At 33.7% G+C, this 11,444-nt stretch overlaps 1 protein-coding gene across 4 annotated transcripts in view; it reads left to right on the top strand.

The window, feature by feature from the left end:
- The window catches only part of LOC117101146 (voltage-dependent calcium channel subunit alpha-2/delta-3-like), a 108,473-nt gene extending 99,373 nt beyond the window's left edge, over positions 1-9,100 (top strand). For 3 of the 4 annotated variants that reach the window (XM_033241026.1, XM_033241027.1, XM_033241024.1), the window contains 8 exons: positions 327-526; positions 5,273-5,353; positions 5,678-5,748; positions 5,880-5,942; positions 6,477-6,547; positions 7,745-7,820; positions 8,458-8,510; positions 8,924-9,100. In XM_033241026.1, coding sequence (XP_033096917.1) covers positions 327-526; positions 5,273-5,353; positions 5,678-5,748; positions 5,880-5,942; positions 6,477-6,547; positions 7,745-7,820; positions 8,458-8,510; positions 8,924-8,996 — 688 coding nt within the window. In that variant the 3' untranslated portion in view covers positions 8,997-9,100. The remainder of the gene's footprint in view (positions 1-326; positions 527-5,272; positions 5,354-5,677; positions 5,749-5,879; positions 5,943-6,476; positions 6,548-7,744; positions 7,821-8,457; positions 8,511-8,923) is intronic. The other variant, XM_033241028.1, reaches the window with a different exon arrangement.
- The last annotated feature ends 2,344 nt before the right edge of the window (positions 9,101-11,444 follow it).

Below are 11,444 nucleotides of genomic sequence, written 5' to 3'. Positions count from 1 at the left end.
TTTATGTGATGATTTTTTTTTAAATTTTAATTTTCTTTCTTTAAAGTGTAAATCCAAAAGCATGGGTTTTATTTGTACAAAACCCTAGCTACTAAGCACAACCCACCCCTATTAATACCTTAAGTATTCTATTAATCCCCTCCCCTTTTAACCCTAAATATACAACTTGTGTAAATTAATTCACAAAATAAATACTAATATTCTAATATCTAATAAACATGATTGATTGATTAGGTTTGAAGGTAAATTTATTAGCGTGTTAATACAATATAAAACACCAATTTGATTCAATGATTATGACTAAATTCCTGGTTTATTTACAACAGAAATGGTATCCTGATGTCTTTCTTAGGAACTCGTGGAGGCCTTTCACGCTGGTACAACAACCCTGATTTTGAGAATGTTGATGATTTTATAAAATCTAAAAGTGAGACGATTGAAGAGGACTATTATTGGCGTGCAGTGGAGTTAGGAGATGATCGCATCCTTTACTCTGTACCGTTATTGACAAATGGTTATGTTAGAGGTAAAAATGCCATCATACAGCTTGATTAATACTAGAAATTGCAAATTGCAAGTGAAGTGCTGCGAAGTACAACTGCATATAAATATTCCTCGAACAAAATTATTTATGCGAGTCAAGTGAAAATAATTAATAATAAAAATATAACAAATAATATGAGACACGAACCATTATCTGTATTTGAACACTTCTCATTGGGTAACAAAGTCGTAATTTTTCATTTTTGTCAAAAAGTGTCTATAGTGGTAATATGGTTTAGGTTTTTTTTTAATAAAGTTTCAAAAATTTCTATGCATGTGGAAAATGTAGTTGATTACCAAAGGTTACAATTTTTATTTTGAAGACTGCATGGTCTACGAAGTGTACATTTTTTTATGGGGCAAGTTTCCAAGGGCGGGTTTTCTAGGGGCGAGTTGACTGCCAAAGAGTGTTGCCAAATTGCGAGCCAGCGTGTTATTTGATCACAAGTGCGAGACGTCGCAAGTGTGAGCCAGCGAGCCATGATGTCACGACAATAGATACGAGACATTACTCGAGTTGTGCGAGCTATCTGCTGAGATTTGTGGAGTACAATTCAAAAACAACTATAGGTCTAATAATGAATTATTGTGATGTTAAATAGACAATGTTAGCTATCAAGGAGCGACGTTGTTTTTCATTGGGACCTTCGTCCTTTCAAGGCTAGGCCTATACCATCCTAGCTAGTCTAGGCCTAGAGTAGGATAAGGCTAATGTGACATGCGGACGTTGGTACGTGTTGGTTAGTCTACAAACGTTGCCTAAAGTAATTGGTTTTACCCGGCAGAACGAAAGAAGGAAACTCCGCTTTTCAGTGGTCTTAGACCCTTGTTTTTTGAGAAAAGAAAAGGAAAGAAAAGATAAGGAAACATAAGAAAGATAACAGTAAGAATGATAAGGAACATAAGAAAGGAAAGGAAAGCAATGAATTTGGAATCATAAGAAGGTAAATGGAAAGAAAGATAAGAAATATAAGAGACAGAAGATAAACTAAGGATGAATAAGGAAAAGGAAAGATAAGGAAACATGAGAAGAGAAAAGAAAGGAAAGATAGACATGGAAACATTAGAAAGGAAAAGAAAAGAAATGATAAGAAATATAAGAATGAAATTTTAAAGACAGATACAGTACTAATTATAAGAAAGAAAATGAAAGGAAAGATAAGGAATCTAAGAAAGGAATGTGAAAGATAAGATAAGGAAACATAAGAAAGGACAAGAAAAGTAAAGATCAGGAACATTTGAAGGGAAAGGAAGAAAGAGAAGAAGCAAAAGGGAAAGAAAAATGAAAGGATTTGGGATGAATAAGAAAGTAACAGGCCTTGAAATGATTCCAATTACCAAAGCATTGTAATAATAACATTTATTGATAATCATCAAACCAATCATTTGAACTTAATTAATTTTTATTCTTCTCTGTTGTTGTAGCGCCTCGAGGTTGTGTCAACGTGAGGCGCTATATAAATCCCAGTGAAGGTAAGAACAAAAATTCAATATTTGTATTCCATTTGACAGGAAAAAGGAAAGATAAGGAAATATGAGAAGAGAAAAGAAAGGAAAGATAGACATGGAAACATTAGAAATGAAAAGAAAAGAAATGATAAGAAATATAAGAATGAAATTTGAAAGACAGATACGAATTATAAGAAAGAAAATGAAAGGAAAGATAAAAATATTATTGTGTTGGCCACGCCTGACCGACCCAAAATGTACGAAATTGATGTTCGGCATTTTAGTTTTTTTTTGTATTTTTGTTGTGACTACAACAATTTTTTTTTTTTAATGAGCTAAAGAGGCTGGAGTAAGACTCTTGTCTTTAATGAAAGGATTTGGGATGAATAGGAAAGTAACAGGCCTTGAAATGATTCCTATTACCAAAGCATCGTAATAATAACATTTATTGATAATCATCAAACCAATCATTTGAACTTAATTAATTTTTATTCTTCTCTGTTGTTGTAGCGCCTCAAGGTTATGTCAATGTGAGGCGCTATATAAATCCAGAATTATTATTATTATTATTATTTGACAAACAATGACCTTTCATTAGTCAAATTGCTGTCAAGAATATGAATTGGCTGCTTCGCAGCAATAAATAATGCATCATACTGTATGATAGCTTATCACATGTGGGACAGAATGTTGTGACAATCAAAAGCATGAATGCATATCTTACCACAATTTTGAAGTCAGAAGCACTTTGGCACCTACATTTCTTGATTTGGGGAACTGAACCAAAAACTGCTTGATTTCATGTAATTCAAGGTACCTTGCACAATGATTAATTTTAAGTTTTAAAATAGTGACTAGACCTGATGTGCACCAATGGTGTAGCAGGGAACAAATTAATGGGGGAGGGGGTTGGCTGTCAGGTGTTACTAGTAGGAGTGTCTCCTTACTCACAGCATTGGCAGATGCAGATTTTTTCCAGGGTAGAAGCGCAAGGAAGAGTTTCCGTGATTAATATCGCTTACCAAAATGATTTCACATTTGGGTAGTGATTTATGCAGCCGCTGCAGGGCTTGGAGGATAGCGAGAATGTCTCTTTACCTGTAAAACATCAGCATTTTTCTTGTACTATTAAATATTGTATGTTTACTTATTGTGTTGAAATGTAATTTTAACTGTATAATCAAGATACTTGATCTGATTTTTACAATTTTGGTTGATTGTAGATGACAACACAACAACATCATCATCATTATCAGTGGCATCACCCGTAAGCTCTTGGGGGTGCTGGCCCGGATCTCCACTCAAAAAGGGGCCTCATACTACTACCTAGCACTTTACTAATGAGCCTTGGGGGTGGGGGTCACTGCAAGTCCAAATGGGCCCCACAGTGCCTTGACAATATGGTAACTTTTTCTATAATTTTCGAAAAAACCAAATAGACCAAAATCCCACAAACACATTCTTTGGCAGATTTATTAGAAGGGGCCCCTCCTACTATGCATTTTACAATGGGGCTTTGACTAGTTATGTTACGTAATGCTTGTGTGCTTTCTGGGGAAACACCCAGTTCCAAGTCCAAAGCCTTGGAGAGGCCACAGGGCCATATGATGCATTTGACAATACGGTAAATTTTGGTTTAATTTTAAATAATGTATGGGGCCCTCGTTGGCTACATTTTCACTCACCCTACAATCCACCTCCGCCATATAACAAGGTAATAAATAAAGAATTAAACACATGATTACCTATCATAGTAGGCCTATTTAAATTAAATGTATGTGAAGACATAACATGCTAAAATTGATTAAAAGAATGTATATATGCCTATAATTTGAATATTTCTATGATAAAGAAAATACCATCAATTGAACCATAAGAATGATGGTCGTTTTATTCAGAGCAAAATAATTTATTAAAACAATCAATCAATTTTGATCACCTAAAACTGTCTTTTACTATTTTCAAGCCTATTAGACGACATGAAGTAGGCCTACAATTATTATGGGGAATGTAAATTTTTGTCCATCTCTGAATTTTGGTATTGAAGTGACACTTTATATGAACAATCAATCAATTTGATTACTTAACTGTCTTTTTGGTATTTTCAAGCCTATTAGACAACACAAAGTAGGCCTACAATTATTATGGAAAATGTAAATTTTTGTCCGTCTTGGAATTTTCATAGCGTTATAGAGTTGTGCTGGAATGGTTCATTATAAAATGTAACCAGGGGCAGATTTAGGTAATTAAATCTGGGAAGGGGCCATGCGACGTGCGAAGGCATGCTTGTTTAGAAATGCTCGAGATAAATGTAGACTTACAGTACTTAAAAATCATATTATTTTCACCTAATTTCTGTGTATTATTTTATTTATGTTTTTCCTTGTCTGTGTTTTAATTATATACCATAGATGCCGCAAATAAGCGCTGTTCTCGAATAAGTGCCACACAAAACCTGGTTTTTTCCCTATGTGTCGCTCTCGAATAAGCACCACAGCGCTTAATTAAGAGTATTACCCTATGTGTAATGAAACACTTTGACAAACGGTTTTAAATATAATGTATGCAGTGTTGAAATGAATAAATAACACAATGAAGACACAAGCATGTCTTATGATGACGTAGGACCTATGAAAGGCCTACTGAATATGTGAGATAGTTAACATGGAAATGGGCATGGAAAGCGCCACGCCAATATTGCTTTATAAGCGCCTCTCTTGAATAAGCACCGCTCTCGAGTAAGCCACTTACTAAGGCCTCCAAAAATTTGTGCCGCAGTGCTGATTCAAGTTTCAAATGTGGACCACATTGGAGACCTCATAATAAACTCTGTTAACACTATGAAAATATGTATTGAATGAGATATCCAGAATTAAGAAAGATATCAAATCAAATCAAAAAGTTTCATTGGAACTTTGATCAATACAATCATGATTAAGCATGTAACCTATGCTCGCTAAATGAATTGCACGTACACAAATGATGATTTATGCATACACACAATGTATACGTTGCATGCAAATATTCAAATTAAAAATGTGTGTGCAAAATATTGGTTGATGACATTGTAAAGCTGTCTAATAATTAGTCTTTTCAATCTTAGAAAAATTGTCTCTATAAGAGATTACCCACCCTTGTCAGTTTTGATACAGTAAGCAAGGGCCCCAACATTTTCTCGCCCCACCCCAACCCCAGGTCCCATGACAAGCCGTTATGCCACTGATCATTATAAATTCAGATGCATTATAACTGAATTAATTATTGATGGTTTCTTTTTCAGATCCAAACTCCACTTTGAAAGTTACAGCTAGTACAATTCTTACTTTTACTAAAGATGATATTGGGCCCACAGTAGTTGCAGGTAAACACAGGTTTTTGTACAATTTAAAGTTCATAAATAAAAACTTTAATCTCTGCATGGAACCTTGTGTGTTCATTGCTGATCCTTTGTGTACAACATAGATGATGTGAATGCTTAAATTTATTTTACTCTTTGATGGAAAGCATTGCAGAGTGCAAGAAGGATACCAAAAGAGTAGGGGATTGCAACTCCTGGTCTAAAATGTGGCACCCATCACCCACCAACAAAATGAATGTGTTTATTATTTACATGGTATATCAAAACTTGTTTGCTCAGAAAACAATAGGCCCAATACTGACGATATTACATTTTATTTTTCTACAGCTCTTGGATATCAAATGTTGTGGAGTAGCTTTGCTACAAATCTGGTTGGCAACACAATTTGTGATAATGAGGTAGACCACTATAATGTGAACTTTGTTACTTTACTTCATATGTCTGTAAATGGCATTAATGTATAACCATTACAGTATTTGATAGAACTTGGTAATTGTTTATATTATTTGTTTTATTGTTTTATTTTCAGAATGTTGATTGTCTGCTTCTTGATGAGAATGCATATATAATGTTTTCAGAAGATGAGAATGAGGTAATTTAGTATGTCTTGATAAAATTTCATCTGGCTCTAAAAAATGAAAAAGAGTCAAATAATTTTGGTACACATTTTAATATTCTTAACATTTTAATGGATGTAGATTTTATTTATTAATCTCCTTTAAAAAAAATTCATATTACAAATGCAGACATGCTAATAAGGACAATACATAAGTGAAATTTAGACTAAAAAATGAAGAAAACTCAACATAAAAACTCTACATAATAGAATACTTTTGAACTTAAATGTTTTTTTGTCTATCATATATAATTAAATTTTTACAAATATTTAAAAGCTTTAAAACATATTTTGATGGTTGCTATTTGTAGGTGATTCATCTTAATTAGCAGAATGCATCTTGTGAAAACCAAACACACATGAAGTATATAAATATTACCAAAGTACAATAAGCACCGATTAATACAAAATGATATTGCAAATTTCAATTAAAAAGGAAAAGATAAATTTAATTCAAAACAAATATCAATAAATCTATATCTTGAACTTCCTCTCAAATTGTTCTTGTAGGTTGGACAGCACTTTGGCAAAGCATACTTGAGACTAATGACAGAACTGGTGAATGTTTCTGTGTATGAAAAGTAAGATATACGGCAAATTTTATAACATTACATAGTTGTTTAATTTAGTAGTATATGTATATGGGTAGTAAATGGTTGAGATATTGTTACAATACACACAACATCTTCTTCATAGTGTTCATTACATGTATATTATAAAACTTAAAGGACTTAATTTATATAAGTCTCATCACTCGGCTCTCTGATAACCATCACATGAGAGCTAGGTGGGATAAGGGAAAATATATCTGTTACATATTGGTACTGGAGCTGCCCTGTTGTAGTTTTAGTTGTAAGACTATGAACTATGCATTCTGTCGGTAAGGAAATCACCCGGCATGTAAGGTCCTGCTCTGTAAATGGTTACTATTAGGCTACATTCACATTAAGCCTAGATCCATGTCCGAAGCCCGGAAAAAAAATAGTGGGTTGCTAAATTTTTTGTACGCTGCGTTCACATCGCACACGGAACACGTTTATTCGGTTTAAGTATATATGTATATGTTCGATTGGTTCAAACCAACCAAGCTTGTTGCTGATTGGTCCAAGGAAAAAAACGTATGATTTTTACGATACAAATGGCTCTCAGATTTATCGGTCCAGATCCGGAGTCCGGATTGGAAATAGTATGAATTTGATGTGAATGCTCCTATTCTGAACCCGTTTTTTGTCTGGGCACCGGATGGATCCGGGCTTTGGTGTGAACGTAGCTTTAATCTGCATAAACCTCCCAGGCAGAACTTCATTCAAGGGACAGACATTCACCCACATCTCCACCCTAACAAAACTAAATTCACATCCTAGCTTTTTTATTAAACTTGTCAACCAAGTCAATCAATCAATGCCAAAATTTATGCACTTATCAACATGAAGCCTCTTATAAATCTTGTTCAGTTATGACAATTACCGTTCATAGGACATAAACTCAGGGTGTCAGAAGAACAAAGTTGAATATATGCAGTACACGCCTCCACATGAAAAGTGAAGGCCTGGTAGACAAAGGACATCATACATACATACAGATACTATTGGGGATACTGAAGGCATATGCTACAGCCAGATAAAAAATTGTCACTCTTGCCATGGATCATGGTGTTTGGAGAAATCTTGTGGTTGCCAGTTCCACAGCCAATTGAATGATGAGCATTGTAGTGTACTTACGTATGTCTATCCATTCATCAACTTATAATCCCATTTTATAATTGTTGTTCTTTATAGATTTACATTGGTAGACTATCAAGGAATGTGTTCAGAAACTGAAAAATTCTCAAGTGCCGGATCTACCATTCTTGATGTGAGTTGAAACCTCAGATGCTATGTCACAACAATATTTAGTTAATTTTGTAAATTTGTAAAAAATATTTTTAAAATTAATAAAAATATTTGTCAGTTTTTCAGTTTGTAGTAGGTTTAATTATTAGGCCAAATGTTGTTTCAGGCATTTCTTGGTTCTTTGGCTGGAAAAAGAGGTCCCAAATTCAGCAGATAAAGGGCTTAATTCTACAACAATTACAATATATGGTTCATTAACCAACATTCACAATTAGTTTTGTTAGTATCACTATGCTTGGAATGTAAAATAATTATTTTACTTTTCTATGTTTTTATCAAGCTCAAAAAATATTATAATATGAATAAATGAGTTTTTATGAATTGAAGTTCTAAAAGTAATCAATAGAATCAACTAAGATGAATTTATTTAGTACCTTACAATGAAGATCAAGCTTATTTTATATTAATTTTTGTATAACTGCAAAAAAAAAATATTGGAAATATTTAATAATTTATTTTGAAATCACTTTTGTAACAACAGAAAAAAACCAACATCTACAACCACGATGATTTATATACTTTTTAAAAATTGATTCCAGTCTTTAAATGGTGGGTTTGTAAAGGATCAAAATAATGCATCTATTTTTTTTTCTATTTAGCCTTTCTTCTCATTGACTACATTGGTTGCATGGTGGTTCCATCAGGTGGTCATGTAAGTGTATTTTAACTTCGATAAGTTTTAAAGAAATCTGCAGACTCAACCATTATCCAGATCCAGATATGCTTCTTGTCTGTCACCATCTCTCAAGATAGAGTGAAAATAATGAATGGGAGAGGGGCAGATTGTAGGATACTGCCATGCACAAACATATGAATTCCATTAATTCCAAATCATAGAGCATTAATAATAATGCTAATGATTTATTATACTCTTGGGTGGTGTGAGACAAAACATTGACAAAGTGATTGAACAGCGAGAGTTTCAAACCCCTGACCTCAAGTTTGAGAGTCCAAGCCACAATCACTGCCCCAACTGTGTTTACAATTGATGAGACTTTTATGCTAATAACTTTACAACACTAAACAATTAGAAGAAAAATGTATATTTTTTTTAAATTCTTGCAGATTTCTTGTTCAGTTCAGTATTCAAGACTGGTGGTACTCAACAGGGGTCGAAGCAGAATGTAAGCCTACATAAGTGCTACTTTCATGAATAGAAATTCCATTTTATATGTGTTTATATTGCTTTTCATTATCATATTTACAAAAATGGAACATGTATGTTATTACATTTAAATAACATAGAACAAACATTACTTCGAATAAAGAAAGGGAGGCCATGATTCAGAAACATGGCCTCCCTTTCTTTATTCGGAGTAACGTTTGTTTAATTTTACTTAATTTCATAAAACTTAATGATACAGTGTAAGGCAAAAAAACAAAAAAACATGTATTGGTCAAACCTGGCTATGGTTAGGGTTTTTTTTCCTTGGAAAAAAAACATTACTATACAGGGCCGGCGGAACGTTTTTCAAAGTTGGGGGGGCCCACTTGTAAGATGAATGGGAATATGAATCATGCAGATCTGGAATCAAACCTAGGCTAGGGATGGGGTCAACATTTTTTCCAAAAAGGAAAGGGGATCCGGGGGTCTTCCCCCGGGAAAATTTTGATTTCTAGATGGTGGGAAATTATCTTTCTCGACTTTTGAGCTGGGTGTCTAATGACTTTGTTCTTCAAAATTCAAGTAAACTTTCTCATTCTCATTACAGTAGGCCTGTTATGTGTGTATACATACATAAAAAAAGTAGTAGTTGCATACGTATTCTTTTTTTGATGAATTGATAAGCTCCAAAGAAAGGGGAAGGGGGGTCCGGGGTAAAATTTTGATTCATAGATGGCGGGAAATTAGCTTTTTCGACTTCTGAGTTGTCTTAATTACTTTTAAGTTTTTCAAAATTCAAGATTTTCCCCTCTTGAAAACGGTCAGGTAAATTTATCCCATTGTTATTACAGTAGATAGGCCTAGACCTTATGAGGCATGTGGTGGCAAAATGGTTAAGTTGTCGCACAGGCCAGTATTGAGTAATTGAGCTATAAAATATGGGAGCTCAAAAAATTGCATAAAAATCCAAATTTGTTTTTCACTATAGATCAACAGTTTAATGTCTTATTAATCATATACCAAAGTATTAGTTCTGGAAGTGGTCAACAAGTTGTTTATTTAACGTTATTTTGATAGTCCATTCTATTAAACAATGTATGCACAAATAACTTTGAAAGGCAATTACTTAAAATCATGTTTATCTTGATTCTATGAGTACTGTACTTTCACTTTCCAACAACTTAGGCTTAAAATGTCCAATTTCAATGAATGACCCCTCATTTTAAAGATCACATACTCAGGTATCTGAAAATACCAATAACTTGAATTTCAATTTTTGCTACAACTTAGCCATTTTGCCACAACATGCCTCTTATGTGTGTATACATATATAAAAAAAAAATTGAGCAGTTGCATATGATTTTTTTTTCCATGAATCCATAAATCCCAAAAAGCAAGGGGGTCCCGGTGGTTCTGCCCCGGGAAAATGCTGATTCCTAGAAGGCGGGAAATGAGTTTTCCCGACTTCTGAGGTGTCTTTTAATTACTTTTAAGTTCTTCAAAATTCAAGATTTTCCCCTCTTGAAAACGGTCAGGTAAATTTATCCCATTGTTATTACAGTAGATAGGCCTAGACCTTATGTGTGTATACATACATGATAAAAAAAAATAATTGAGTAGTTGCATACGATTTTTTTCCATGAATCCATAAATCCCAAAAAGAAAGGGGGTTCTCCCCCGGGAAAATTTTGATTCCAAGAAGGCGGGAAATGAGCTTTCCCGACTTTTAAGTTCAAGGTTTTCCCCTCTTGAAAATTATTATAATGAATCAATGAACCCAAAGAGAAAAGGGAGGTTCGGGTTCTTGCCAGGAAAATGATGGGAAATGAGCTTTCCCGATTTCTGAAGTATGTTTTAGCGATTTTAATTTAAGTTCTTCAAAATTGAAGGTTTCCTCTCTTGAAAATGGTCAGGTAAATTTTTCCACTTGTTATTACAGGAAATAGGCCTTGTGTGTATACATGCCGTACATAAAAAAAAATTAAGTAGTTGGATACGATTTTTAATTTAATTACTTAATTTCTTTAAAATTCAAGGTTTTCCCCCTCTTGAAAATGATTCAATGAATCAATGACCACCAAAGAAGGGGGTCCGGGCTCCCCCGGGAAAATTTCGATTTCTAGAATGCGGGAAATGAGCTTACCTGACTTCTGAAATGTCTTTTAAATGACTTTTTAAGTTCTTCAAAATTCAAGGTTTTCCCCTCTTGAAAACGGTCAGGTAAATTTTTCTCATTTTTTATTTTATGTGTGTATACATACATAAATAAATGAGTAGTTGCATGTGTATTTTTCCATGAATCGGTAAATCCCAAAAAGAAAGGGTGATCCGGGGGTTCTCCCCCAGGAAAATTTCGATTCGTAGATGGCGGGAAATGAGCTTTCCCGACATTTGAAATGTGTTTTAATGACTTTTATGCTCTACAAAATTCTAATTTTCTTATTGTAAAATAAAAAAAAAAAAAAAAAAAAATCAGCTCAC

This window comes from Anneissia japonica, unplaced genomic scaffold, assembly GCF_011630105.1.
Source record: "Anneissia japonica isolate Jap-2015-1 unplaced genomic scaffold, ASM1163010v1 scaffold921_len549748_cov171, whole genome shotgun sequence".
In the NCBI taxonomy this organism is placed as follows: domain Eukaryota; kingdom Metazoa; phylum Echinodermata; class Crinoidea; order Comatulida; family Comatulidae; genus Anneissia; species Anneissia japonica.
Note: the sequence above shows the minus strand (reverse complement) of the source record. Positions and strands in the feature narration are given on the sequence as shown.